This window comes from Thermothelomyces thermophilus, chromosome 1, assembly GCF_000226095.1.
Source record: "Thermothelomyces thermophilus ATCC 42464 chromosome 1, complete sequence".
NCBI lineage: Eukaryota > Fungi > Ascomycota > Sordariomycetes > Sordariales > Chaetomiaceae > Thermothelomyces > Thermothelomyces thermophilus.
Window position 1 is genome coordinate 3,494,138 of NC_016472.1, and position 27,321 is coordinate 3,521,458.

The following is a 27,321-nucleotide window of genomic DNA, read 5'->3' on the forward strand; positions in this document are numbered from 1 at the left end:
AAGATAAAAAAAGTGTTATCGTTAGAACGGCGTGAAATGCTAAGAACGCAAGACGTGACGTATATCGTAAAAAGGGGTCGCCGTTTCTCGGGAGTGGGCCATCGCCGGGGAGGCCGAGGTGGTCGACTGTGACAAGTAGGTGGAGAGAGGAAATGAAAAAAGCCGTCAAGGCTGTAACCAGATCGAACCGTGCACTCGCCATACCAAACGCGGTTGCTCATTATCGAGCCATGCGCGTCGTGAGCTGGGTGATGCATGAGGTCCGGACGAAACAGCGGAGCCCAAACCAAACTCAGGGGGAGTTGGTTGGGAAATGCAAGTCGGGTTCCCTCTCACCCAAACACAGACAAGAAAATCTCCTCGCGCTCTCATACCTTGGTCCGCTGCCCCTTTCCCATGGTGAGCTGGCTCAGACTCAGCGTTCTCGCTGCCTTCTTCCTCTTTTGATCGTCCGCCGCGTCCCCGCCGTCCCCGTCCCCGTCTTCGCCGTCGTCCTCCCTGAGCTCCTCCCCAAACGCGCCATACGTCACTATCGGCGCCGGCTCCTCCCTGGGCGCACGAGAGTTGACAACCCCTCTCCTGCCCTCTCCTGCATCCGCCTTGCCCCGGCTTTTCGAGGGCGGCAGCTCTGCCTCCTCCTTTCCCCCATCGTCGTCGTCGTCGTCATCATCGTCCGACTCGAACACCGAGAGCGGCTCCTGAGGTAGGGGGGGCGGGGCGGGCACAGTTGTCTTGGGTGTCAGCAGCAGCGGCGAGCTGCCGCCTACCGAATGCGACGCCAGTCGCTCCTGCGACCTCGATTCCGAAGGTCCGCGGACCATGGCAAACATGGTCGTGGACAGGGTGTTGAGGCGGTCTGAGAGCTTCTTGACTTGCGCTTCCAGGATCTGGCGGGCTGCCCGCTCAGCTTCCAGGTCGGCTCGGAGTTTGGCAACCAAATCATCGAGAGAGGCAGTGCCAGCGTCGTTGGCTGCGGCGCGGTTCAGGGCGGGCACGCTGGTGGCGCCGCGGAGGGTGGAGCTGGAGGTAGGCCGGCTGGTGGTCGTCTGGACCTTGTTCTTCAACGCGGGCGGCGGGCGGAGAGACGATGTATAAACCGGACAGTCGCCAGCAGAGACCTGCGATTGCGTTTCCGTTTCCAGCGAAGGGCGCGAGCCAGCAGCCAAGGGCAGATCTTTCGAGTCGACCGACCGCTTAACGCCCGGCACCGCCTGGCAGAGCTTATCGACGACGCGCTCCAGTTGCAGCGCACGGGATTCGAGGTTCCCCAGACGCGTATCCATGTCCGCGGCGTGCGTGATCTTCATTCCGATCATCTCCTTCGACAAGAGACCAAAATTGAATGGCTGAGGCGGCGTCTTGGGAGGTCTCTCTGTAGCGGGGCTCTCGGGTGCGCTGGTATCCGCCACGCCGGGGTCATCGACATCGTCCTGGGCATTCGAGGACAGGGGCGACATGAAACCTGGGTCGTACGACTCGCGCCAGTAGCGTATCTCGTCGCTACGCCGGCGCCCTCCGTGCTGGTTCCCGACGAGCTCCTGCAACCCGGAAAGGCTCCGGGACCGTCTTCGGTGGCCACCGCCGCTGTCGCTGGTAATTGCTCGGCCAATCTCGTTGGGATCATCGCTGCCAGCCCGACCACCAGCGCGGCTGGCGCGGCCATGGGCGCTTGCTGGTCGTGGTGACAAGCCCGCGCCCCATTCTAGGTTGAAGAGGTGTGGCCGCAGCAGAGTATGGCCGCCAGTAGTGGCGGCGCGCCGCCGGATCGCCGCGCTGTCCGGGTTGGCATGCAGCGAGTTGCGTGCGCTCTCGATGGCCATGATGTCGTCTGGCCCAACGGAATGTGACCGGAGTGGCCGATCGAACTCGTTTATGGGAAGCGAGGCGGAACGGTTGGGCGACCTCTGGTTTCCGCGGCCGAGGGCGGTGGGATCCTTTTAGGTTTTTTTCAAATCATCGGTCAGACTCGCCACACCAACACGGCCTGCGACTTCTCGCAGTAAAAAGATTGAGATAAACTTACGCTTCGATGCTGTAGAGAACCCAGAGGCCTGGATTCGCGTCCGGAAGCACTACCATCGTCCTGGTTCCCACTGGTACTCTTCTTCTTACCGCGGCCGAACAGCCGCCCTAGTGCGGACCGCAAAGTAGATTTCTTCCGCAGCGGGAAGTCTCTGCTCTGGGTCGTATGCTTGCTGGTGGCGTCGCTGACTATGGAATACCTGCCGTTATTGAGCACGGGGTTGGTCGCGGTCGCCCTCCTCGTCGGTGGCGAAGCCTTCGACGGCGAGTCGGCTAACGGCGAGGTTTTGCGTGGAGAGGGTCGAGTAGGGGGCGATCGAGACGCAGGACGTGACGTTGAGCGCTCGCCTGTTGTACCGGGAACGCTGGCTGGTGCTGGTGGCGGAGTCGACGGGGGCTCCGATATAGTGTCCTGAGCGTGATCGGTGCGACTGCCCCCGGAGCCGCCCCTGACTGAGGCCGCCCGGGCCTTCTCCTCGTCGCGCTCACTTTCGGCGGCACTCTCTGGACTAGACAGGCCTTCTCTGGATCGTTGACGTTGCCCAACCTTGTGCTCACGCGGCTCTCCCTGCTGCTCAGGGGGCTCATCCGGCGATGATCCCGGGCCATCGGTGGTCGGAAGAGGCGACGCGATCCCGGTGCCCGGCGAACGCATCGGAAACTCGTCGTCCGCTGTCAGAGAGGCCTTGGCCGACCCTGGATTCCGAATGGGGAACTCGTCATCTACCGGAGTTGCGGGAATTGGAATCGGAGCCGAGATGGTTCCCCGGATGGACTTGTGCCGGGCCTTGGCGCGGCCGGCGGTGGAGCCGGACTTCCCAAAGATGGTCGGCATGGCGGTCGGAAACAGGTCGCAGGCCCGGTATAGATGGCGAATCGACTATGGCGAGAAGGAAAGCGGGCAGGTGAGGGCAGATAGCGGTGATCGGTATGGGTGTTGTCCGCTCCTAGCCATCTGTGCACCACGCACCATCACCACCAACCGGTCGTCTAGCCCACTATGCGCAGTCGAGGCCTTTTCTCTTCGGCTGTCGCCTTGCGTGCTTGGAGGTGGTTGATCCTGGCAGGAAGACAGTGGCCCCCTTGACGTTCCACCCGTTACAAGGGCCGCATTGCCAGCGATGCGGTTTCCTTCCTTCCGCCTGAAGCGAGCCGCCCCACTAAAAAGAAGGGGTTAATGCGAGTGTTCTCTGTCGACGGAGCAGAGAGTGTTGGGTAAATATGTGAGATGTGATGCCAGTCCGGGGAATGTGGCGGCTTATAGAAAGAAAGAATGGATCCGGGTCGGGTTACTTCGTCACGGACGGTAAAGACAGGAAGGTCAGCAGCACGGCACACCCTGGACCGCTACACTAGGTATCATGCTGGACCGGGCGAAGAGGTTAGTAGGCGCGAGGACGCGGGCCACCCAGACCAGAAGCACCGAGAAGGGAGCAACATAAAGTACAGTACAAGTTCGAGACCAACCCCGCGAAAGGGATGGGGGGAAGAAAGCAGCACCAATGGCGGATATTAATGTTCAACATGGCGCGCTGGCGAGGACCCCCCGGGAGCCCCCATGCTTGCGCTGCAGGTGCAAGCATGGACACGGCTGATGCAACGGTGATGGAGGGGCATGAGGGGTGACTTGGGGTCGCAGAGTGGGGAAGGGGCGCAAAGGCTTGTCCGTCTTGGGCGCCAGTTCCTGATTGCAAGTCTGTACCGTAGTATGTCCGTGCCTTGGTCCGGTCCAGGTTAAAGCTGGACAGAGCCTCATGCGCGTCGGTGGTCTTGGGATCCCAGGGCACCGTTTAGTCGAACATGGCGACCGAGCCGATCAATGGCAGGCCAAATTTCGTTACAGACTGGCCGCCATTGTCGACCCTGACTTGAGCAGTACTTGGTGTGTGTATTCTGTCCTTGCGTTGAAACAGGAGAAAAGGAGATCGTGACTCGGCCGGTTGCCCGCATCGGTACGCACCTTGGCGTGGCTGCATATATGTTCGGGGCTGTCTCGAACGGCGAGCACGGCACAGTACACAGTAACTACTAGTGTGGTGTACTGCGTACCGAGTCTGTGTAGCCCGAATGCCACACTTCGGCTGGAGACGAGTGATGGGGCCCGCTTTATTCCGTGGGATGCCTACTCGTATGTACAGTTATACATACAAACAGACAAACATACTCCGTACCTAGATAGTAGTAGGTGATTGTTCTTGCAGTATTGGTGTAGTGCAAAGACTGTTGCGGATGATAACGGCGGATGACGGAACGCGATGCCGAGCATTGAGATAACCCACTCCACCCGTGTGGCAGACGACTTGCCTCGCTCTTGCAGGACGCAGCAGGAAGGAGGCGAGTTCGTGAGTTCGCGAGTTCGCGGGAGTCCAAGATCGATTCAGTGCGAATTTGCCGCCGCCGCCGATGCCTGCAACTCACTTGGTCCCTGATTCTCATCATCAATAGGTTACTTCCTCTTGATTCTCATAAAAGACGCAATGCTATAAACAAACCAATCCCTCGGTGCTGGAACATTGGCCAGTGCTGCGATGAAGGATGCCCGATTGTGGGTCAGTACTCGTTACACGACTCCGTACACTAAATTAGCGCACCGCGTGGCTGTCGAGTTAGTCGAGGGCCCCTGGCGTGGTAAACACTATCCCTATTAAGGAAGCGATCCCCTTCGGCCTGTTCTGTGCGTGTCTGGCCTTGGTGTTCGGTCAATGGTTAGGTGTCACCAAGGAACAAGGAGTTTTTTGGTTTGTCTGGTGCGAATGTGTGCAATGGAATGCGGCTAGTACAAAACACGACGCCGTGAAAGGCAGGAAGGTCCGAACTTTGGCGGTGCATATGCTTGAGTTGCGCCTTCTCCCGGCGAAGAACATCTTGGGAAGGCAAAATCGATGCAAGCGCAACAGTGAGAGAAGCCTTCAACGTCCCATGTCCCATCCGTCGTCGATGGGTCTCGTCGAGCGGGTTTGATCCCCGGCATGGGGACCAGACGAAACCGGGGCATCTCCAGGCCCGTGCATCTTATCGTCGGGGTTTCGCTATATGATCTTCCTCCTCCTATACTACACTACACAGTACTAAATCTTTTGGTGGTACATACTTTTGGTATTCGGACCTGATCCGCCGCCCATTGGATTGCGCGTGTTCACAACAGGCAGGGAAAGCCTTGTCGACCAGGTCGACAATCGCTCGATACGTAACCGCGAGCTGCATGCATGCATGCATGGCTTCGCCCGAATCGAAGCGCAAAACAAAAGGTGCGACGCGACGACTCGGCCAATAGCTGCTCGGTAAACCACCCTCCAAGCGCGGCTGTTCGCACGATAGGTATTCCACAAGTATGCAAGCCAAGGTGGGCTCACATCTCTGCAACGGGTTCGGCAGGAAACAGTCCGGCCAGAAGCTTTGCAGAGTCGCAGAGGATCCAGGTTGATGAGCTGTCTGCACGCACGGTCAACAAGGGAGGCATCTCCGGAAGAGCCGGCTGAGACCGATGATACACGACGTACTCCGTACGCCACACCGCCCCTGAACAAAGACTTCTCTCCAGACCTTCCAAGCCGCAAGATACTACAGTATGCAGCTGCCGCAAGATTGCAGGACGGTTTTGAAGCCTCGACTGACCTCAGGCGAAATCGCGTGCTGATGAAATCAGATCAAATTTGTCCCTCAAAACACACAAAGTAAAAAGCACCCTATCCAGAAATGCCGTTGGAGAGAGGATGCTACCACACTCCACAATATTCAACGAGCAGATTGAGCGAAAACTACGAAGGACCTCATTAGTGCAGTACTACCTCCGTACATGTAGTGTATAGTACGGAGTACGGATTAGTGTGTGCAGTATGGGGTCGTCGCTTGCTGTGGAGTAGTGAAAGGTGCTAGTTAAGTATATTACCGCGTATGTACGGCTCCGTACTTGTAATCCACACTACGCAAATACTCCGTACTCTTGAAGGGTTCAGAGCTTCGCTTGGTGATCTGGAAGTTCAACCCCCTCCCCCCACCCCCCCGGCGCTTGGCAATCTCGACAAGTGACCGATGTCTCCACAGACATGGAAAACTGAAACACCAAGGGCCAGGGCTCGGCAAACGTGCGCGATTCGTCTAAACTCCACACACGTTTCCAACGTCAACCTTCTTGCGCCCGGTCGGCCCCGGCAACAGCACCTTAGACTACAGGGATTTCGTAGTGTGAGTACTCGTAAGTTACTTTGATATCGGATGTCCAGGCACGGATGAAATGTCCAACCTTTTGATTTTATCCGTAGTGTAGTGTACAGCTTGGTGCCTTTTTGGCACCTTCTGCTTGCTAAATCCCCCGCCGCTGAGCCTGCAGGCCTTGATGGGTGATCGCGCAACGTTCGTCCTAGACTCGTGTACCCCCGACCGGATCTCCGCTCATGTAGTGTATGTATAGGTACGGAGTATGCAGGACGCCACGCATCGCTCCCCAATAACTCTCGGCGAGTAAATTGGGTATGGAAAAAGAGGGATATTCCCCAACATCTCGGTCGAAACTCGGCCGCCAACACAACGAACTCTCGCCATCAAAAAGCAAACCCTGGACCGGAGCATTTTGACCGCCTCCACCATAGCTTCCAGACCCAGTTGATACATTGTATGTACTCGTATGTGCATAATCCGTACATACGCCCCCGTATATAATGCTTCTGTTCTCGGTCTAGATCTCGTGCATAATTTGATGAACCAAGTGTCATTATCCCCGTTATGCCGACTTGCTCCGCTCCGTTCATGCCTCTTGGGTCAGCGACGTCAGGTCTGGGTATCGGAGATCGGCGTTTTCTTCTAGAAATTCCATCCAGTCTTTGAGAAACTTGCTGCCCCTGCATAAGGTGTCCCGAGTCAGCCGTGTCATTTAATAATGAATGGTCCGACAAACCTACTTCTTAACCGTTTCCGAGTCGCCAATCACTGTCAGTGATCGTTTCGGCCGCGTCATGGCCACTGCACCCATAATAAGTCAATGATCGTCTCGGCCCCAAGGGTGGTTGCGACTGCGAAGCCGCCTTCACACTGCACCGGGAAAGAAAACCCCCCTTAAACAAATCTATAGAGCGCCCACCGGAAATCGTAGGTCTCTGAACTCACCATTCAGCCGCCGCTTCTCTCCCAGAAATCCAACCTCGCCGTCCGGGTTGCTCCGGACAAGGCTGACAATGACGGCCTCCTTCTCTCGGCCTTGAAAGCCGTCTACGCTGCCGAGCTCGATACCTGGGAAGGTCTCCTTCAACGGCGCGAGTATCGCCAGCTTGATACGTTCTTGTCAGTACCTTTGTGGGTACCATCCCATACGCGACATAGAATGCTTTGGGCGCTTCAGCTTGTCCGTGTAGAGCTCTAGAACATTAATCCTGCCCGAAAGAGGCGCCTCCATGCCCTCACAGCAATCATATCCCGTTTTTACCTCATCCCGTAGGACTGTGCGAGAAAAAAAATAAAAATAGAGAGAAAGAGAGAGGGGGAGAAAGGGATAGAATTGAGACACACCTGTGCATTGTACGGCGTCACCACCGCGATGTCCTCGGGCTTCACGCCGGCGTCGACCAGGCTGCGCACGTGCTGCCTGACCAGCGCCGCCTCCATCTCGTTGCTCTTGCTATCACCGTACAGGCTGCTCTTGGTCAGCTTCTTGCCTCCCCCGGCGTCCTGCTCGTCCTCGTTCTTCTCCAGGAAGTCGCCGCCCTGCGTGTCGATGAAGATGAGCGGCTCCCTCGTGTCGTCCGTGTCTTGAACCTCGTAGGGCAGGTCCTTGAGCAGTCTGGCCTTGACGGCGTCCGCCGCGATCAGCTTTCCCTCGTAGAGCTCGTCGGACGGGAACCGCATGATTTTCTCGTGCATGCGGTACTGGGTCGTGAGCATCCGCTTGATGGAAGGGCCGTGGAGCTTCAGCAGGCGGTCGAAGAGGGTCGTCTCGAGCGTAGGCCCTTGAATCACGCCCTCTGCGCCGGCAGCAGCAGCAGCAGCAGCAGCAGGGCCCGCGTCACCTTTCCCCTTCCTGCTGCTGCTGCTGCTGGTGGTGGTGGCGGCCTTACTCTTCGAGTTCAGCGACTTGATGGTGGGCGGGAGCTGCAAGTGGTCGCCCGCGCAGATGGCCTTCTTGGCGGCCAGCAGCGGGACCCAGCACTGCGCCTCGAGCGCCTGGCTGGCCTCGTCGATGATGACCACGTCGAACTGCTCGCCGCGCAGCTGGAAGCCGCCGGCGCCGTGCAGCGTCGCCAGCACCACCTTGCTGCCCGCCACCAGGTCGGTCACGCACTTGCGCTCCCGCTCACGATACTCCTTGCGGAGCTCCTTGAGGTCGGCATAGATGGCGCGCCGCTCGCGGCCGTTGCGCGTCTTGCGAATCGACGCCTGCTTGGCGTCCATCTCGGCGCGCACGTCCTTGACGATGGCGCCGGCTTCCGAGGTGCGCGTGAGCACGTCGAGAGAGTGGTCGAGTACGGAGGGGAGAAGACGGGCCGGGTGGCCGAGGCGGACCATGGGGACCTTGTGCGGCGCGAGGCGCTCGACGATGTTGTCGACCGAGATGTTGGACGGACCACAGACGAGGATTCGGAGGTTGCGCTTGAGAAGCTGAAGTATGAGCTCTATGAGCGTGTGCGTCTTGCCGGTCTGGACAGCATTATCAGCATTGGGCCTCAGGTGACGCAGGAATGCCGGAGAAGAGAAAAATGAAAGGAGATAAAACTCACGCCCGGGGGTCCATGGATGAGCCCAATCTCCTTCGAGGCCAGCGCAAACCGGATGGCGTCTTTTTGGCTGTCGTTCAGGGTCGGATCAATCCACTCGATCTCGCCAACCTCCTCATCTTTTGTCAGGTCGGCAGGCACGGGGGATGGCGAGCTCAGCCCGAACAGCACCCTAACAAACGCCGAGTACTCCCTCTCCTCCATCTTGGCCAGCCTCTCCATGGTCGAATTCATCCTATTCCGCAGGGTCAATTACCCGAACAAACCCTTGGCCTTGGCAAGAGGCCCAAGGAGAGTAGTAGTTGCTCAACCCATCCAAGAAGCAGAGGGGGGAACAGAGAATGGCACCCACACTCACCTCCTAAAAGTAACATCGTCCGCCACCTTGACGATCCAGACCTTCTTCTCGCCCGCGGCCAGAGCGTCCACCCGGTCTTCCTTCCCACCCCCGTCCTCACTGCCATCGTCCACCGCGACACCGACGGCGCCCTTTCCGACCCTGGTGACGACCCCCTTGACCCCGCTCCTCTCTGACGACGACGACGACGACGCCGCCTTGGCCTCCTTCTTCCTCACGCCCCCCGAGGAGGGCTGCTCGGCCACGAGCACAATGTCGCCGACCCGGATGCCGTGCTCCGGCAGGTCGGCGGCGGAGGAGGAGGAGGAGGAGGAGCCCGGGCCGGCCGAGGACGCGGTGGCCGGGTGGGGCGCCAGCTCGAGCACGGTCCTGCCGCCGAGCCCCGTACGCTGGGAGGCGACGGTCAGGTTGATCAGGGCGACGCCGGCGCGCTGCAGGGCGGCGGGAGAGTGCAGCGAGACCAGGGCGGACGACTCGGCGATCTCGGCCTCGAGCTCGGCGGCGAGGAGGGAGAGCTGGGTGCGGGCAAAGGTGGGAATGTCGACGCCCGCCGTCATCTTGCTGGTTTTGATTTTCGATGTGCTAATTCCGGTCGGTTGTTGGGGTGTGTGTTTGGGGAGTGAGTTGTTATCATAGTGGGGTTGTTGTTTGTGGTTGAGTGGCAGGTGAGAAACGGTTGCTGGAGTATGTATGTGGGCTTGTGAAGTCGAGTGGGACAAACCACACAGAACCACAGCAAGGCCGCAAATGATGAGGTTAACGCTCGACACGCTAATAAGAGAACGAAGAATCCTATGGTAGTCGCGAAATTTCCCTCTCCCTCTCCCCCCCCTTCTTCATGCCGATGTTTTTGCGGGCAATTTTGCGTTCTCGGCGTATCGGCATTTGTTCTGCCTGTAATCCGTACTAAACCTTCGTGATGCGAATCGCTTACCAGACAGGTAGTGTACAGTACATAGAATACATACGTTTCATGCGTTCCCGTGTCATGCACCTACCCGTACCTCCCATGATCTCATATGCCCCATGCAGCAACACACCAGCAGAAAAAGCATCATACCCCGTCCCATCGAGCCCTAGAGAACCAACTCCTGACAAAACAGCCCCCCCCCCCCCCCCAAAAAAAAAAAAAAAAAAAGAAAGCAGTCCCCAAATCTTAACAGGACCCCTCCATATGCCGCTGCCTTGCTTACTTCGGAGTATTCTGCACCGTTAGAACGACTATCAGCGACGCCACCGTGACAGTGAACGCTATCAACGCCACGAGCATGACCGTTCCCCTGCTGGCGGGGAATTTTCCCTGGATTACCCAGTACTGCCCCTGCAAGTACCTGTTATAACCCAGCAGCAAGATGAGGATGCTGACGGCCAGGAAGGCCGTCCCGAGAGGCTTGCCCAGGTGCCGTAGCCTCTCGGCCTGCTTGGTGTCTTCGGCCAGCGACGTGTTGAGACGGAAGAGCTGCGTGATGGCGATACCGATCGAGGCAAACGCTAGCGACGTCCGAAGCCAGGCGAGGAACGTCCGTTCTGGAAGCAGGCAGGGGAAAAAAAAAACCCACAGAGTCAGCTTCTCCTTGTTTGCCCGCGATCTGGGATTGATCCAGCGTAAAAGCAGACTGCGGGGGAAAAAAAAGGGAAAAAGAAAAGAAAAAAAAAAGGGGGGGGGGGGCAAGAGCTCACCCAACGCCAAATGGTCCCGCGCAACACTCCCCTTATTCTCGAGTTCGACGCTCTTGAAATAGCGCAACTTGCGCTTCCACCAGGGCTCCTCCCGCTCGCCCCTGGGCCGGTCCCGGGGCGCATCCCCCCCGTCCGGAGCGGCTTGCGAGGGCGACGGCTGCCCCGCTGCCTTTGTGCTCAGCGCCGATCTCCGGCGGGCCGCGGGACCTGTCCCGACCGTGCTCTGGTAGCTCAGGCTCTGCTGGCGGCCCGGCTGCGCCGTCACCACGCCATTTCCGTCACCGAGGTCGGGGAGCGGGGCCGAGCCTAAGGGGTCGCTAGTCCTGCGCGAGTGCTCGAGGAGGGGCCGGAGCCGGGGACTGAGGGCCGGGGAGTTGGGATCGAGGGACTCGGCTCGCTCGCGGGCGCCCTGTTTGTCGCGAAACGGAGATGGCGAATGTTAGCTGTTGTTTAATCAGGGCTGAAAAAGCACGTGCTGCGTGGGGGAGAGGGAGGGGGTTGCAGCGATTGGGGCGTGCATCGGCAAGGCATGCGAAACGGTGTGGTGTTACGAACAGTCAGTTTGCTGGAGACGGTGCTCGCTGACGGGCCGAAGATCGCCGCGACCAGGCGAGACATGCTAGCCATACACGACGTTGCCGTATTTGTTGTGTATGTATGTACATGTACATACTATGTATATACACTGCCTGGGTGGTGGATGTTGTCGCTCTTCACAAAAAAACGGTCCTGCCGACGCGCGCCGAAATAATCGGGAATGTGGGGGGAAAGAACAAAAAGGCCAAGGCCCTCAGGTGTTGACGACCCGTGCACGCCCGAGCGGGAACACAAGCTGTACCGGGTTCGATTTGGCAGAACTAACCTCGAGTATGGCTTCGATGCGGTCTCTGGACGACCTGCGACCAGACAGCTGCAGAGTTGCGGACCGGGCCAGAGGGGGAGACGGCGCTGCATTTGAAGCCATGGTTCAGATCGGTTATCGGTGTTGGGATGAATCCTTTGCGAGGCGCTCCAGTACACTAGCTCTAGGAAACATATGTACATACATACACTACATACCCTACAATGTGTAGGCAGGCTGACGATGTTATCAGTTGCGTCAACGTGCTGGCCGATTGCGACCCCTCAATAGCCAGCCGCGATATTGCGTCACATGGTTAAATCGAACCTTGGCTTGAGACGCCTATACGGTAGCCACTTGCTGGACTGGCAAGACCCAGGCAAGCCTCACCTCTCCTCGGCGCCAAAACCCTGCACGTCATGGTCCTATGGGACAGCACGTGTGGACGCCTAGCGAATCATTCCGCTTAGGAAATGCTAGGAAGGCGCGATTGGTCAATTGGAACGTTATGGAACCATGGAGAGTGCATGGTTTGGACTAGTTCGTTGGAGGTCGGTGGTTGTAAATCGTAGTAACAGGACGGTGCTTGCACTCCACATTTGCAGATGTTCCTTGAGCATCCTGCAAGTGGATTGCAAGCAAGACAGTCTCATATCCTTTCCCGTCAATTTCCCCTCTATCTCGGACTGCTCATGAGTGATTTTTGCAATAGGCGTTAAAATGCGGCTCTATCTGCTGTCAAACTTGCGGAGGTAGTGTAGCCCTTGGCTCTCCGCAGCCTGAGGGGACAAGGCGTTTGGCGGCCACAGCTGTGGAGCTAAGACCTCTTAAGTCCGCAGCGGGTCGAGGAAAGACGGAAGTTCCAGGGGCCCGGGCTCTGTAGGAAAAAACACCGAAAATGGCACCTTACCTAATCCATGAGAGCTTTACGAGCCTACTTGTACTGTACGGACGTACTCCTGCAAGTTGTGGCAGGTGTAGTGTAGCGAGGATGGCAAAGATGGTGGGGAAACGGAGCCTCGGGGTTTGGATTTCACCGGACAACCGGGCCATACCCGCACTGCTACAACCGTAGAAGAGCGTACTTAGCTTAATGCCACTAAATCCGGGCTCTGGAGTTATACGGAGTACGGATTACACACTATCAGGTCCGAAAGTACGACGGATCTAGGAGTAAGGCGATATCTATAAAGACATGGTACTGCAAGGACATCGTAACTGAATCACCCTCATTTTCACAGAAATACGGAGAGAAGACAAAACAACAGGGAGGTAAAACGCGACACAGCTCCTCATCACTCCAAAGAAACAACAACAACCATGGTCTACACGGTTCAGGGCAAGCAAGTCGGCAACATTGGCTACGGCCTCATGGGTAAGTTTCCGGACAACTCATGCCGGGATGCCCACTTTTTGGAGGCTCCGACCGGATGGCTGCTAATCAGCACAGGCCTGACATTCCGGGCGGACAAGCTCAGCGAGGAGCAGGCCTTTGCCTCCATCAAGGCCGCCATCGAGACCGGCTGCAACTACTTCAACGGCGGCGAGTTTTACGGCCCGCCCGACAACAACTCGCTCACCCTCCTCAACAAGTACTTTGCGAAGTACCCGGAGGACAAGGACAAGATCGTGCTCAACATCAAGGGCTGCGTCGTCCCGGGCCTCCGCCCCGACGCCTCTCCGGCCGGCGTCAAGACCAGCGTAGAGAACTGTGTCCGCATGATCGGCGACAAGGGCCTCATCCACCAGTTCGAGCCGGCCCGCAAGGACCCCAACGTCGACATCGAGACGACCGTCGCCGCGCTGAAGGAGCAGGTCGAGGCGGGCAACATCGGCGGCATCACGCTCAGCGAGGTCAGCGCCGCCACCCTCCGCCGGGCCGCCAAGGTCGCCAAGATCGAGGCCGTCGAGGTCGAGCTCTCGCTATGGTGCACCGAGCCACTCGAGAACGGCCTCGCCCAGGCATGCGCCGAGCTCGATATCCCCATCCTCGCGTACAGTAAGATGCCCCGGATTCCGTTTTCCAGACAGACGATCTGCGGCTAGCTAACAACGGCGCTCGACAGGTCCTCTCGGCCGTGGAATGCTCACCGGCGAGATCAAGTCCTTTGACGACATCCCCGAGGGCGACTACCGCCGCATCATCCCGCGCTTCCAGCCGGACGTGTTCGAGACCAACCTGCGCCTGGTCCGGGAGGTCGAGAAGCTGGCGGCCCGCAAGGGGGTTAAGCCGGGACAGGTGGCCATTGGCTGGGTGCTGGCACTGAACAAGAGGCCCGGCATGCCCAGGATCATCCCCATCCCGGGCGCGTCCCGGCCCGAGCGGGTCAGGGAGAACGCGGTCGAGGTGGAGCTGAGCGACGAGGAACTGGCCGAGCTCGACAGGCTCATCAAGGAGCTGGCCCCCGTCGGCACCCGGTACCCGGAGCACGGGATGGCGCTGTTGGACACCAATACTGAATAACTGTGGCTACTGTGGCTAGTGTAGTAACATATAATCTAGTCGTTAAATATATACTATGTATGAGACTCATGAAAAGTGCAATGAGAAACAAGAAGTGCAATGAGAAACAAGCAAGTGCAATGAGAAACAAGCACGCTGACAGGCAGAAACAATGCGTTTTGGCCTGCGGTTGCGCTACAGACCCACAATCTCTTCTTACTGCGCAGACCCTGCAGTTTCTTTGGCAGACAGCCACAGCACAGTGTGTAAGACGCTGCAACACCGTGCCTTCCGACTTTCGAATTCGGGGTCAACGCGAAGCGACTACTAGTACGGACGTAAGTTAAGCTCCATCAGGTTTCTCAACAACCCACGAGGGGATTCCGTGGTCCAGCCCGACTACCAACAACGCAACGGCGCGTGGGAAATCTGACCAGGGAGTCTACTTTGGTATCCACCCGAGCCGTAGTAATCCGTACTGTGACGCAGAACCCGGTACGGTCGCGCCCCAACACCGCACACAACCCGACGTCAGCGGCACCGAGCTTTCCCATTAGAGAGTACTACCTAATTATCTATCCTCCAGCACACCGAGCCCGAAACACCACCCACGGACTTGCGCCTGTCGCCCGATTCCACAGCGCGACCGTTGCCCACCATGCCCACCCAGTGGGTAGACTGGTCGAAGACGACCCGGTCCAAGGACTACCGGGGCTCCGGCTCCTTTGCAACCTTTCTCATCATCGGCCGTACGTCTTCCCCCCCCCCCCCAACCACCATCACGACCCCCTTGCTGTCCCTGCGACCCCGTCAAGCTAACTTATGGTTTTTTTTCCTTCCCAGCGGTATGTTTCGCTCTGGGCATCCTCTTCGCCTCGTTCCCCTACGACTTCCCGCTCCTCTGGACCTCGGACCCGATCCCGCCTTCCTTCCTCGACCACCTGGAGACGCACCTGCGCTTCATGCACCAGTCGCCGCCGCTGATCGCGCGCATGCTGCACATCATCGTCTTCGTCGGCTTCCTCGGCTTCTTCATCAAGCTCTTCCGCCCCTCCGAGGCCAACGTGCTCTTCGACGGCGGCAGCCTGATCCTCTACGTCATCGGCGCCGGCGTCTACCTGAGCAACATCGTCAAGGGCATGCGCGCCGTCAGCCAGCCCGGCGGGCTCGCCGCCGCCGAGACCGCCGCCCGGGACGCCCAGGACGCCCTGCGCGCCGCCGCCGCCGCCGCCGCCGCCGCCACCTCGGGGGCGGGCACCGGCGACGCGGCCGGCGGCGAGGGCGCCCGCTACTACGACCACTACCACCACCACTCGGGCCCCATCTCGGGCGAGGTGGTGCTCGGCCGCGAGGACAGCCTGAGGGTGCTGAGCGCGAGCCACGTGATATTGGCACTGGTGCTCGTGGGCGTCTTGGTGCTGCAGGCCGGCCAGTGGTATGCGGAGCGCAAGGAGGCGGACGAGGTGGCCAAGCTGGAGAGGCAGGAGGCCGAACGGAAGGCCGCCGCCGCGGCTGCCGGAAGTAAGAAGAAGCTGTGAACGGACAGGACGTCTCGTCGGCTTTTTGGCTTGTCGGCTCGGAAAAAAAGGAACATAAGATAAATAAAAAATAAAAATGAAGCGTTGGATTCGGGTCAAGTATAAGAGAATGGGATGGGTGGTTGTTTTTACTTTAGAACCTCGGCTGAGTCTGAGTCTGGCTACGTATTGTTCTTTTTTTAATCGACAAAGCGGAGCTATGTTTATTTCAGCTCACCATCATCCTCTACAGCTGGCCGAATAGGAAATGGTGTCTTCACGTCCTGTGCCACCTCCCGTCACGAGTATGGTAAGAAGAGGGGCTACCCCAGGTTAAGGAAATGGGTTTTCTGATGTTTCAGTCCTGGCCGCCTCCATGACATGCGCAGTAGATCGACGCCGTACGCATTATTTCGTACTCTATAACCCCTTAACTTACCCTTCTACCGGTTTGTTTAGCCCTGAATCGTTGCCCAGGTAAGATGGGGGAAGCGGAGGAACTCGTGTAGCTAAGTGGCATAGGCGGTCAAGCACGTCGGAACAGAACATGAAGTGTTATTGATTTCTAGAGCTAAAGAAAAAATAAGGTGATATGTAAAAAGATGTACAGCTCGAAAGGTAAGCGCGGCATTCTGGTACCAAGCCAGGGTATAATGTCCCATCCTTCTATATATAAGATAATCCCAGCGACGGCGATGCTGATGCCCAAAACAGAAGAACGATGCAGCAAAGGAGCGCCTCATGCAGTAGATCAATCAATCCACAACAAAAGGGTCCCAAATCCAATCCAAAAAATAACTCCGGTTTCAATGCGACATATAACAAGAGACACGCGGACCACAGTCAGAGGAGGTATAGGAAGTCAGCGTTCGCCGTGCCAGCATCAAACGCGCGCTGTCAAGGGCACGGAAAACCCCCGAGAAGAAGGGGGGGGGGGCGCCACAATGTCACCGCCGCGACAACGGCGGAGCCTGTCCACCGTCGCGGTCGTAGCCCAGGTAGGGCTCGCCGCGGTCCATGCCGCCCATGCCGGCATTGTCGAGCATCTGGGTGAAGCTGGTCATGTTGCTGTACCTGCGGGCGGCGTTGTTTTCCGGGGTCCTGTCTGGCGTGATGTTGGGGTCGGCAAAGACGTTGATGCTCACCGAGCTGGGCTCGCGGTTGTTGATCTGCCGGGGCGTCTGCGGCGCGAGCGCGCTGCTCTCGTAGTCGGCGTACGGCATGTCGACGTACTGCGACTGCTCGAGCTGGCCGTAGCCGCCGTACGCGGCGCGGCTGTTCTGCTGCTGTTGCGACTCCGCGGCCAAGGCCGCTGCCGCGGGGACCGACGGCATCGCGCCGGACTCGGGAGAGTTGATCGAGGAGCCGAGGACTGCTCCCGTCACCGAATCCGGCTCGGGTTCCTGGGCATGATTCGCGGGGCCCGACGGTCTAACAAAGTCGTAATCATTGTCGATACTAGCAGTGTTGCTGGTCATGACCGGGCGGCTGATCAGGTTGCCGAAAGACGACGTCGATCGGGACAGTTTTAGTGGGCTCCGGCCTTTCCTCTGCCCCTCCTCCTTCTTCTTCTTCCAGAAGAAATAGAAGGCCAGGGCGGCGGCACCGATGAGGACAACAGCCGCGGCAGTCACACCACCCGCAATGGCGGCTACCGGCGGACCGCTGCTTGACTTGGTTTCGTCGTTTGAGGATCGTTCGCCCGTCGCGCTCGGGGCTTCAGTAGATTCGGTAGGTTTGGCGGTCGGGTTGGCGCCGTCCGTCGAGGTGGCCGTCGCGCCGCCGCCCGTTGTCGTGGGTTCTGGTTTCTTCGTCCTGGTCTGTATCGGAACCGCATTCTGGTTCTGGTCCATAGCGCACTGGCCGTCGATGCATGAGTAGCCGAACGGGCAGCACTGAGTGCCGCAGCGCGCCAGAGTTCCTCCGAGAGCAGTAGTCTTAATGACGGCATCCGGATTCGCCTCGCCGTTCTGCAGCTCGAGGTCGCAGGGGACCGGCCGAATCCTCTGGCAATCAGACCCTTCGGGGCAGCAGAGAAGAGTGGTGTCCCCGGCGAGGGCGATGCAGGTCTCGCTGCCCTTGCAGCAAAAGTAGTCGGGGAACTTGGCGTTCTCGCAGCGGAAATAGTTTGGAAGGCAAGAAGACTGTCGCGCGAACAGCTCGTCCATCGATATTGCCGACGCCGCCGCGGTATGCACGGCAGCTATTGAAGCCGCCAGGAGCGCGAGCCGGCGCTTGGGCATCCTGACGGAGGATTCTTGGGCCGCCTTGCTTCCGTGACTCGTGCCTGTGGGCGGTGGTTTCGTTGATTACCTGGCAGAGAGGATATTATCAAGCGGCTCCAAGCCGGCGTTGAACAATGGAACCCCAGAAGGGTGTGTCGAGCCGCTTCAACAACAAAGAGGCACAAGGGCGAGATCTAAGAAGGGTGAGCAAGGCGGAGTGACGCCCTCAAAGACAACAAAGCAGTCCCTTGTTGTCGACGGCGGTGAACAAGTCGACGTCACTCTCAGAACACGGCAAAGTATGAGAGGGAGACCAAGACACGCGCCACGAGTACAAGTCCGGCAGAGAGGGTGTTTCGAGGAAGGAAGGGGGTCAGGAGCCGGGACCCGAGGCACTCGCCATGTGGGTATATTCGAGGCAACACCAGGCGAGGGTCAGGAAATGCTGCTCAGCGCAGAATCATGACGCATCTCTGCATTGTTGGCCATGCACAAGAAACAAAACACAAAGGCCCGAAAGACTGGTCGGGAAAACGACACCAGGCCGCCAGCCCGAGACTGGCCAGGCCATTTCCAGGGTGAAGTGGTGGTAGGGCAGCGATTCCGAATCAGCGAAGGTCCAGCGAAGGGAGATCGACTGGCCGCCGGATGGCCGCGGACCCTGCCGAGAAACTCGGGGTCACGTCAATCGACCTGACTGATGGGCAGGGGAATTCTTGAGCACCAATCGTCCCGTGAGGTCTCCCGATGGGGGAGATGTCTGATTGCTTGCAAAGATGCATTGGAAGAGACTGGACAATGTGGTCCTAGACAGATCCCTGTCTATTGCCTCAAAGACCAGAGAATTTTTTTGTAAAAAAAAAAAAAAAGGTGCAGTGTGCTGCGTAGAACTTTCGCCTCGAACCTGGACAACAGCTCAAGCGAACCGGGGAGTGAGGCGGTGCAATGTTGGTTTTGTTTGAGAAGTTTGGGGCTCTTGGTTGGTGACAGGTCGATGCGAAGCGCCGATAGCCGTTTGGATGGACCAGGCGACCCTGAAAGCAGGCTTGAGTGGTGAGCAAGCGCTCCAAGAGAATTGGCCCATGCCCCATGTTGTTTGAAAAACGGTCGGGCTGGGCCGCGGCCACGCTGCTGATTGGAAAGCCTTGCACCTGCGACTTCTATTTTCGTCGCAGCGGTTGGCTGAGATTTGGCGCCAGATCTGACCTGGCTCGTGCACAATAAACCCACCGGATCCACGTGCCACAGCTTTCCTTGTGCCTGGCAGGTTCGCAGGTGGCAGGTCTGCACAGCCCACTTTACTTGCCGCCGAGGAGCCTCTCCAAGCGCCCGCCTTCTTCTCCGTCGGCAATGAACACTCGGCGGTTCGACGGTTCGATGAGAGTACCGTCCTCGTCATCTTGAGTACCAAGGCGGCCTCAAACCCGGGACGAGGATGCGTTTTCGCCCTAACCGTACAAGTAACAGCGTCTCATATGATCGCCTGATCGCCTGATCGCCCGATCGCCCGAGAGCGTCATCATCCGAAGTAGCAGCAGCAGCCCGCCGTTCATCTTGACGCGTAAAGAGGAAAGGATCAAAAAGAAAGAAGAAGAATAGGAAAGGGGAAAAGAGAACCAAAATACGAGAAGAGAGACGGCCGAGGGAGCCATCAGTTGCAGACTTGCCATGTTCAAGCGACACAGACAGGCGAGCCGCCCTAGCGCGTCGCCGCTCCGAGTATGGTCGTGCTGTCCACACTCGCTGGAAGGTGTTTTGAGGCAGCCAAAGCTTTCTCTCCCTTGATGCTGTGACCCCCTATCAGCACACACCAAAACTGGCGACAGTCTATAAGCGCTGGGTGCCGCAGCTCCGAGTTTCAAGAACAGTAGCCATGACCGGGTGACGCCAAATGAGGAGACACCCCGTCGTATTCTGTAACTGTTCCTTCTCCTCGGCATGATGCCGCCACCCACATCGGGAACTCGCATTCGAGTGGCTGCTGAACATGGGGTGAGTGAACGGCAAGCCGCATGACGGCTCCTTTTGCCTGGTCACGCCTCCCTTCAAAGGCGGCCTCTTGGAGAGTGCGTGTTGGGTTGGCTGGCTTAAGAGACGCATGCACGTAGGAGTCTCGTCTTTCTTGCTATGTACATGGCATACGTTATTGATGGTTGTGAACAAGCCTGGCTTGGCCCTGAGTTCACTTGAGCAAGAACTTGGTTGAGGGATGATGTTGTTTCAGGCTGCTTCTCATCGACTCATCCAGATCACATTGCAAGGGGCAGGGGAGATGTAGTATTATCCAAAGGTCTTCATTCTTCTGTATGGGCCCTTTCCAGGCGGGTATAAATCACCATTGCTACTATACAGTTTGCCAACTTCCATATCGATCCCGTGGTATATCCCCATCAAGCCCAAGAACCGAAAATCCCCAAAACTCCGCATCATGCACGCTCTCTCAACCCTGTATAGACACCGGGGAGATGCCAGGTATTAATAGCTCAAGCAGGGAAGGAAAGGGGAAAATAATCAAGGAGGGAAAAAAAAAAAAACAAAAAACAAACCTGGGATGATGCGGTGCCCGACCACGGCCCAGTCCAGAGACCGCCGGGCTACCACAACTCCCTACCGTTCCATTTACCATCCGACGCATCCATCCTTCCATCATCCAGTGTCGTCCAGTGCAGTTGTAGTAGTACCAATCCTCTTCTCCACTCACTCTTTCCCTTTCCTTCCTCTCCTCCATCACCAAAACCACTTGCCTCGCGGCCAACATCTAGCAGCCCGAGTCAGAAGAATGAAATGCGCATGAGCGCGAGAAAGAACAGGGAAAAAAAAGGAAGAAACAAAGAATGTTGTTGAGAAAACAAAAAAAAAAAAGGAGGCCATTCCAGCCACTAGCGAAGCCGCGCGCATTCAAGACAGCAATTAGCAGATTTGGGCTAATTATGCGCCTGTAGAGTGGGGGCGTTGGGGTCTCTCAAATGAGCAGGTAGTCCCAACCCTTCATCTGCATGACGTCCCGCCAGTGGACGAACTGCTGCTGTTGCGGTTGCGGCTGCTGTGGAACCTCCTGATGTTCTTGTTGTTGTTGTTGGGGCGACGACGATGATGATGAAGAAGAAGACGAGCTCCCCATCGCCGAGGAAGAGGAGGAGGAAGAAGGCTGGGGCGCGTCGTTCTGCAGCCAGACGTCGCGCAGGAGGCAGGCGACGCGGCCGAAGCTGCCAAAGTTGGCGAGGTCGCCGAGCTGGGCGACGCGGTCGTCGAAGAAGGCGCGGAAGGAGGAGGCGGGCAGGCTGACGGAGCCGCCGACGAGGTAGACCCAGGCGAGGGAGCGGTCGAAGCCGTTAGGCCCCGAGGGGATGTGGTGCAGGACCGAGGTGAGCTTCTCGACCAGGCCGACGCAGCTGTCCTGGAGCGGGGAGAAGCCCGGGACGAGGCTGCAGAGGTAGATGCGGGCGGCCAGGCGGAAGGCGGCCGTGATGTTCTTGCTGAGCTGCTTGGGGCTGAGGGAGCCGTTGGCGTTGAAGGGCAGGACGGGGGCGCCCTCGCCCATCTCGGTCAGGCCGATCTGGTCGCCGAGGACGTGGACGTGCTGGCAGAGCGTGATGTCGTCCATGCCGTCCCGCTTGAGCGCCTCGAGGCAGGCGATCTCCGAGATGAGGTACATGACGCGGTCCTCGCAGCCCATGAGCTCGCGCAGGCCGAGCGACGGGTTGGCGGCCGACAGGTGCTTCTCGCGGTAGGTGTGGGCAAAGGTCGGGGCGCGCCCTTGCATGGTGGCGCCGAGGATGTCGATCCAGGCGGCGAGGGTCATGTTGAAGGGCGCCTGCGTCAGGGGCTCGCCGGGGTCCGAGACGATGCGGGGCAGGTCGAGCTTCTGGACGAGCGAGACGACGGCCTGGAAGTGCTGGTGCCAGGGGATGTCCGGGAGCGAGTCGTCGAAGCGGCCGACGCCGCACTGGAAGAAGATGAGGCCGAGGGCGGCCTCGAGGATCTGCTGGTGGTTCTCGTCCCGGTTGAGGGCGTCGCAGAGGGCCGAGATGGTCGCGTAGCGGTGGCGCATGATGTCGCCGTCGATCTCGTCGCCCCGCAGGCCCATGACCGCCTTGTAGTGCTGCGCGGCGATGCTCAGGCAGCAGTGCAGGTAACCCTTGTTGTTGGCCAGCGCCGGGAGGATGAGGTCCGAGCTGACGGACCCGTGCTGGTTCGACTCGAGGATGGGGAAGATGGTGGGGAGCACCGACCGGACGAAGTGGTCGAGCAGCCGCTGGTCGCCCTCGTCCAGCTCGATGGCCACCTGCCTGGAGGCGGCCGCCGGCCCGTGGGAGAAGTCGAAGAAGTTGACGTTGAGCGTCTCCTCGGTCAGCGACGACTCCCTCCGTTCCGAGTAGACCTGCTCCGTCCATTCGCCTTCCAGAGGGAACGGGGGCAGGACGGTGCCCGGCGGCGGAGGGGTCGCGTAGGTGCTGAAGGTCGACGTCGTGGATTCGCGCAGCGTCGGGACGTCGTTGATGAACATTTGCCTCTCCGTCTTGACGTCGATCTCGTACGGCGAGTAGGGCGAGAACATGAAGTCCGGGTGCATCTGGGGCGTGAACGGCCCGTACTCGTACTCGTACTCGTGCGAGCTCTGCGGGCTGTTGAAGTTGAAGCCAAAGTGCGAGTCGATCGAGGCCGATCGCGCGCGGTCGAGCGGGTCGGAGAAGGTCGCCGACGTCGGGAGCGAGTGCGAGAGGCCCGGCGGCGAGCCGACGGCGGTCTGGATGGTGTGCGTGTGAGTGTGGGTGTGGGTGTGCGTCGACTTCTCCGACAGCTTCTTGCGCTTGATGATCATCTTGATGTCCTCCTTCTGCTTCCTCCGCATGTCGTTGTTGCTCCACCACATTGGCCGCTTGTATTCGCATTGCAGGCCGAGGTGCCTGCATGCCGTGCATATTGGCGAGCCCTCGTCGCACTTCTTCCTCCTCAGCCTGCAGGTGTAGCACCCTTTACACCACCAATGTCAGCTTTCACCCTTCCAATTCGCCAAGCAGCTGTGTGCGGGAGATGTGTATAAGAGATGTAAGACAAACCTGTCCTTGAACGGCGATGCATCTGGGTCTTTTGTTTAGGGTTGGCGTTGCCACCAGCCTTGGAGGCCGGCTTGGCCTTTGTTGTTGTCGTCGTAGCAGCGGCCATGTTGACTTGCGATGCCTTCATGTGCGCTCCTTGGTGGTTGGGGATTTGTGTAGACATTTGTACCCTCCAGGGGTGTGGGGTGAAGAAAAAAAAAGGGGGGGGGGGGGTGGGTGGGAGGATGCGTGTGATCTGACCAGGAAGAGGGGGCGAACTCCGGGGCTCGGCCGAGCAAGGTCCCGGCCAGAATACCCAGGGGGCGGGGGGTCAAATCGAGTTCGCGAGAAAGGGGGGTTGGACGTCCCAAGTGCCCAGCTCCCCAAACTCGAAAGGTCGTGGGGACTATTAGATTACCGTATCGTCGTCGTGAATGAATGACTGGATCCGAGCAAGTCCGGCTTGCGTATGAAGGGATCTGAACTGTGGATAAGGCGATGAAGCTGCCGTCAAAGATGTGAATCTGGTTGGACGGTCGAGTCGAGTAGCAAATTAGAAAGAGAGAGTATAAGTGAGATAGAAGAAGTCTGTTGACTAGGTTGGACTGGACTGGACTGGACTGGACGACACCTGGATCTCCAACTTTCGTTCCTTGGGCCTGCTCGAGGAAAGGGAAACCATCTGGGCCAGCTCGAGAAGTGGGCAAATTCTTATATCTAGATTTTAGCCCAGAATCGAGCTGCCACACACTCCTTCCCAGCCTGCAGTGATCTAGCTGTTTCTATTTTTGAACATTGCGGGCTAAATGACCGCTTCTTGAAATTTGACCCATTTTTGGGATATTTGCCCACTTCCAGCCCCGGAGGACCTGCATGTGCGTTCTGTCCCGTCGATCGAAAGAGGGTCGGGCGTCTCTCTGTGCGTGCATTCGCACTTTGGTGGGGGGGGGGAGCGGCTGGGATGGCAGGGGTCCAACGGGCGCCCTCATTGGTGCCAGTAGCGGAAGCGGCCACTCGGCACGCTTCTTTTCCTCGGAAGGAACAAGCCCAATAGTGTAGTGTAGAGGCCCCACTGTGCTCTGCAGCGAGTGGGAGGGTGGCATGGAGCGAGGTCGCTGCAAGGCGGCAGGGGTGAGAGCCTGCCGAGCGATTAAACAGGCAGCTCAGAGCATGTTTGGTTCAGCACCGGCCGCCTGCTCATTGGCGCGGGGACCAGGCCCGCCTGCAGGGCACGGCAGCTCATGAACTTTGTCCATCCACACACTACAATGGGGGGTTGTACCTGGCAGGATGGACTCGAGTTAATGCCACCCACCGGTTTGGTTTGGCTCATCAGCATCAGAAGCCAACCATGAAGAGCGGCCACTCTTGTTTTGACGACGACGACGACGACGACGACGATAATAATGATGATGATGATGAGCTGAGGGGGCGTGCTCTCGATGGCGGCGAGCCATCCCCAAAAGAACTCTCCCCACGACCGAGAAGCCGAGGCTGCGGGGAGAGAGGAGATGGCCCAATGTTGTCCGGTCCGGCCCTTTCTCTCCAAGACCCTGCAACCTTGGCATCAAGATGGACCAGTTGCACAGTATCCGCACGGGGATAGTATGGTTGTACATACATACAGACCGGTCGGGAGGGAAGCTTCCCAGCTGCGTAGTGTATGGCGCCGAACACCAGTAAACACCACTCTGTACTGTACATGCGTACAGTGCACACAGATTTCACTATCCCGCCTTTCGCTCCCGGACGGCACAAGACCTGCACGCGGGTTCCCGCAGTTGCTTTTGGCTGTGCCTCGCTGCTGAGAAACGCCAAAGCACTGCTACCCGTAGGTCTACACCAGGGCAGCCTGCGGGTGAGAACCATGGACTTGTCGATGGTCTCAATTTCCCGGAGGGACAGTGGCCTCTCCGTATGATTTCGGCATCAGCAGCTGTTGATTCTTAGATGAAGGCGAAAACGACTTGCCCATTCCGAGGCCCCAAGATCTGAACGGCTCAGCAAATTAGCGACGTGCTCCTGGAAGTCAAGGCTGGGATTGGCCAGGTGCAGAAGCGGGTACGGATTACACTATCCACCAGCAGGGCAAATTTCTGGTTGTCGTGTGGTTGCATAGCGACGGAGGTATTCGCTCGCGGATTCATGCTACCGTACACAGTAGCTTCATTAACAGTGGACGGATCGCACATCCCCTCGTGGCCCCCGCAAAGCAATCTGCCCTTGTTGCGAAGCTCTCGTAGGAGCGGCGTAGCATCCCCGACGGCCGCGGGACATCGGGTGCGAGGGCAAGCAAGCCTCTCGTGCGAACTGCGAATTAGTGCGCGGGCGTGATGGTTGCAGGAAAAGCGACAAAGACCGGTTAAGGACGTTGATTCGATGGGGCCTAGTGGGTCAGGTGTGACGGCAAATCGCTCGTGCATATCGAATGCGGCCCGAGAGGCGGCAACCAAGCCAGATTGGCTCGCGCATCAAGATCAGCCAGGGTCGCGGGCAGGGGATTGGAGCGCTAGCGGACAACGCTTGGGCCAATAACGCGGGAAAACGGGTGCAAGACCCAGATGGACCGGGTTCAGGGCACCCAGACCCTGGCCGGATGATCTGCCTTGGATTGGAGGGTGCCTGTCTTGGCAACGAGCCTTGCCATGAGAACCGTGCAATGGAGCACGCATGGGCGGCGTGGTCGGGAGAGAACGGCAAGCTGAACTCGGATTTGGCAGGTATACACGCCCGAAGTACGGATGTATATACTTTGCACGGCTGATGACGGGAAAGCCTGACCGAGCTAGACCTGCTAGCAGCAGCCAAGGGATGATATTCGGCATTTCGGTGCGAGAGCAAGGGCCCTACGGAACCCGAGTTCCAGTTGCTGCCCACATGGTGTGTATGTATGAAGGTTTTCAGACTTGTCGCAAAAAAAAAAAAGAGAAAAAAAAAACTGGAAGCCAGAGATCCCCCCTACGAGAACCAACATAACCGCCCGGTTGCTAGACATAGGCTCTGGCTTTATACTCTGGTTCGCCTACATCATGAGCATTACACTAGATATTGGAGGGTTGAGGCTTAGGCGGATCCACAAGTAACGGTAGGAGTCCTCGGAGGATTGTGAAGCCTGCGTGAATAGTTATCTGCTCAATGGTGGTGACAGCACACCGAATTCGGACAAACTGGGCTAATTAGCCGCTCTCTATCCATTTTGGGTCTATCAGCAGCTCTACAGCCCACCTTCGGATGTGATAAGAATTAACCCACTTGCATGTCTGGGCTAATTATATTGATCAGCATACACTACGGTTGGTCTCTATTTTTATTCTTGCACAGCATCCTATCGAAACCAAATTAGCCCTCGATATCCTGACCTAATTATCCCTCTATACTTAGAAATGTATCTTGGTGTAAGCTGAGTCCGTTGCTACAATCTGGCTCCGATGCACTCACTGTAGGCAACTCGCACAGTGCTGCCCTCGCCGAGACCTCCGATGTCGACGCCTCCTCTTCCCGTCTCGCTGTCCATTGCCAAGTTCGGTGCTTGCCAAAATTTTAGCTCGGTGTGTACTGGTAGTTTGGAGTGTCACACAAGTCACGACCACGACCCCTGCGATCTGGCTTTCGACGGAATTTGTGCGAAGGAGAGAGTGCTACAAGACGTACGGAGTACCTCGTTCGGCACCTACCTCATCCCCCCCCCCCCAAACTTCTCCCGCGAGTTCATAATCGGCTTCACGGCTAAAAGTGATAGAGACCCAAAGACAGCAACGGTACGATGTCGGTCTTGGGAGTGGGATACAACGCTAGGCCGATAAAGCAATTGATGCGCTGACTTCGGTCGTCCTTTGAGGCAGGAGGTATCCCATCGTATGACACTCTTTTTTAACGTCAATCGTTGGCATTCTGTTCTGTCAAGCGAAAGCTCAGCCTGCGGGGTTTCCTTGGAAAAGCAGAAGAGCCACATGATTGGAGATCTTAGTCCTTACCAGCAAGGTGAGGGGAAGGAGCCCGGTCGGATTTTCCCTTCGCCGCGGTTGCCGAGCGGCACACCCTCCTATATCTATGTCGCCGTCCACTTAAAGGCGACTAGCTTACATGAGGATTCCTCGAAAGAGCGTGTCATTATCAGGGCCGCTGAAACACTTACTCGGATCACTCCTATGTCTTGACAATGGTTTGTTTAATCCGCATAATGGCGGGGGATCTGATCAGTCGACGCCTCGGTTAAAACGGGGGTGTGAACCTAACCAGGCTCCCCTTGTTCTGCCCTGTGGATTCCACTTGGTGTGCAATTAACCCTGCTCCCCGTGCTTAGTTGCAGATCCTTATGAGATACTCCGGCCTTTGGACGGCGCCCGTGCGCCCTCTTAAACTTGGCAGAGCATGAATGCAGTAAACGCTACAAAACCTGAGAAAATCATTTGACCGGTTCCGCTAGCCACCGTATCAAGTAATGATGCGCCTCTTCAGTCCGGAGCTACGGACCCGGCTGAAAGACCAGACC

At 57.9% G+C, this 27,321-nt stretch overlaps 9 protein-coding genes across 9 annotated transcripts; 2 read left to right on the forward strand and 7 right to left on the reverse strand.

Annotated features, from left to right (window-relative positions):
• Positions 1–368: 368 nt before the first annotated feature.
• On the reverse strand, positions 369–2,857 carry MYCTH_2053975 (uncharacterized protein; the record flags this gene model as incomplete). Its single annotated transcript, XM_003659141.1, has 3 exons — positions 369–1,934; positions 2,024–2,295; positions 2,455–2,857. 3 exons carry the CDS (start codon positions 2,855–2,857, stop codon positions 369–371), a joined length of 2,241 nt encoding a protein of 746 aa, XP_003659189.1.
• A 3,709-nt stretch (positions 2,858–6,566) lies between these two features.
• Positions 6,567–9,803, reverse strand: MYCTH_2295898 (uncharacterized protein). Its single transcript, XM_003659142.1, has 6 exons — positions 9,085–9,803; positions 8,730–8,961; positions 7,525–8,649; positions 7,126–7,285; positions 6,921–6,981; positions 6,567–6,860 (listed from the first exon to the last, which is right to left on the reverse strand). The coding sequence occupies exons 1-6, from the start codon at positions 9,639–9,641 to the stop codon at positions 6,767–6,769; spliced, it is 2,229 nt and encodes a 742-aa protein (XP_003659190.1). The 5' UTR covers positions 9,642–9,803; the 3' UTR covers positions 6,567–6,766.
• Positions 9,804–10,273: 470 nt separating this feature from the next.
• MYCTH_2049605 (uncharacterized protein) lies at positions 10,274–10,846 on the reverse strand (the record flags this gene model as incomplete). Its single annotated transcript, XM_003659143.1, has 2 exons — positions 10,274–10,611; positions 10,765–10,846. Coding segments are annotated over 2 exons (420 nt in total), but the record flags the coding sequence as incomplete, so codon positions are not given.
• Positions 10,847–11,245: 399 nt separating this feature from the next.
• MYCTH_2295900 (uncharacterized protein) lies at positions 11,246–11,798 on the reverse strand. The gene has a single exon (XM_003659144.1). It carries the CDS (start codon positions 11,726–11,728, stop codon positions 11,555–11,557), a length of 174 nt encoding a protein of 57 aa, XP_003659192.1. The 5' UTR covers positions 11,729–11,798; the 3' UTR covers positions 11,246–11,554.
• Positions 11,799–12,704: 906 nt separating this feature from the next.
• MYCTH_2295902 (uncharacterized protein) lies at positions 12,705–14,144 on the forward strand. The gene is made up of 3 exons (XM_003659145.1): positions 12,705–12,980; positions 13,056–13,604; positions 13,672–14,144. Exons 1-3 carry the CDS (start codon positions 12,926–12,928, stop codon positions 14,067–14,069), a joined length of 1,002 nt encoding a protein of 333 aa, XP_003659193.1. The 5' UTR covers positions 12,705–12,925; the 3' UTR covers positions 14,070–14,144.
• Positions 14,145–14,287: 143 nt separating this feature from the next.
• Positions 14,288–16,005, forward strand: MYCTH_2295903 (uncharacterized protein). Its single transcript, XM_003659146.1, has 3 exons — positions 14,288–14,386; positions 14,538–14,797; positions 14,892–16,005. Exons 2-3 carry the CDS (start codon positions 14,707–14,709, stop codon positions 15,584–15,586), a joined length of 786 nt encoding a protein of 261 aa, XP_003659194.1. The 5' UTR covers positions 14,288–14,386; positions 14,538–14,706; the 3' UTR covers positions 15,587–16,005.
• Positions 16,006–16,410: 405 nt separating this feature from the next.
• Positions 16,411–18,042, reverse strand: MYCTH_2295904 (uncharacterized protein). Its single transcript, XM_003659147.1, has one exon. It carries the CDS (start codon positions 17,806–17,808, stop codon positions 16,513–16,515), a length of 1,296 nt encoding a protein of 431 aa, XP_003659195.1. The 5' UTR covers positions 17,809–18,042; the 3' UTR covers positions 16,411–16,512.
• Positions 18,043–19,141: 1,099 nt separating this feature from the next.
• MYCTH_2295905 (uncharacterized protein) lies at positions 19,142–19,503 on the reverse strand. Its single transcript, XM_003659148.1, has one exon. The coding sequence runs from the start codon at positions 19,458–19,460 to the stop codon at positions 19,239–19,241; it is 222 nt and encodes a 73-aa protein (XP_003659196.1). The 5' UTR covers positions 19,461–19,503; the 3' UTR covers positions 19,142–19,238.
• Positions 19,504–20,650: 1,147 nt separating this feature from the next.
• On the reverse strand, positions 20,651–23,041 carry MYCTH_2295908 (uncharacterized protein). The gene is made up of 2 exons (XM_003659149.1): positions 22,851–23,041; positions 20,651–22,764 (listed from the first exon to the last, which is right to left on the reverse strand). Exons 1-2 carry the CDS (start codon positions 22,954–22,956, stop codon positions 20,753–20,755), a joined length of 2,118 nt encoding a protein of 705 aa, XP_003659197.1. The 5' UTR covers positions 22,957–23,041; the 3' UTR covers positions 20,651–20,752.
• Positions 23,042–27,321: the final 4,280 nt, after the last annotated feature.

Coding starts and splice junctions, on each gene's coding strand:
- MYCTH_2295898 (XM_003659142.1), bottom strand. CDS start 9,641: ATGACGGCGGGCGTCGACATTCCCACCTTTGCCCGCACCCAGCTCTCC. Junction 7,286..7,524: donor TGACGCCGTACAATGCACAG/GTGTGTCTCAAT, acceptor GAACGTATCAAG/CTGGCGATACTCGCGCCGTT. Junction 6,861..6,920: donor GACTCGGAAACGGTTAAGAA/GTAGGTTTGTCG, acceptor CACCTTATGCAG/GGGCAGCAAGTTTCTCAAAG.
- MYCTH_2295900 (XM_003659144.1), bottom strand. CDS start 11,728: ATGGCTTCAAATGCAGCGCCGTCTCCCCCTCTGGCCCGGTCCGCAACT.
- MYCTH_2295902 (XM_003659145.1), top strand. CDS start 12,926: ATGGTCTACACGGTTCAGGGCAAGCAAGTCGGCAACATTGGCTACGGC. Junction 12,981..13,055: donor CATTGGCTACGGCCTCATGG/GTAAGTTTCCGG, acceptor TAATCAGCACAG/GCCTGACATTCCGGGCGGAC. Junction 13,605..13,671: donor TATCCCCATCCTCGCGTACA/GTAAGATGCCCC, acceptor GGCGCTCGACAG/GTCCTCTCGGCCGTGGAATG.
- MYCTH_2295903 (XM_003659146.1), top strand. CDS start 14,707: ATGCCCACCCAGTGGGTAGACTGGTCGAAGACGACCCGGTCCAAGGAC. Junction 14,798..14,891: donor AACCTTTCTCATCATCGGCC/GTACGTCTTCCC, acceptor TTTCCTTCCCAG/CGGTATGTTTCGCTCTGGGC.
- MYCTH_2295904 (XM_003659147.1), bottom strand. CDS start 17,808: ATGCCCAAGCGCCGGCTCGCGCTCCTGGCGGCTTCAATAGCTGCCGTG.
- MYCTH_2295905 (XM_003659148.1), bottom strand. CDS start 19,460: ATGGCAAGTCTGCAACTGATGGCTCCCTCGGCCGTCTCTCTTCTCGTA.
- MYCTH_2295908 (XM_003659149.1), bottom strand. CDS start 22,956: ATGGCCGCTGCTACGACGACAACAACAAAGGCCAAGCCGGCCTCCAAG. Junction 22,765..22,850: donor GCATCGCCGTTCAAGGACAG/GTTTGTCTTACA, acceptor GGTGGTGTAAAG/GGTGCTACACCTGCAGGCTG.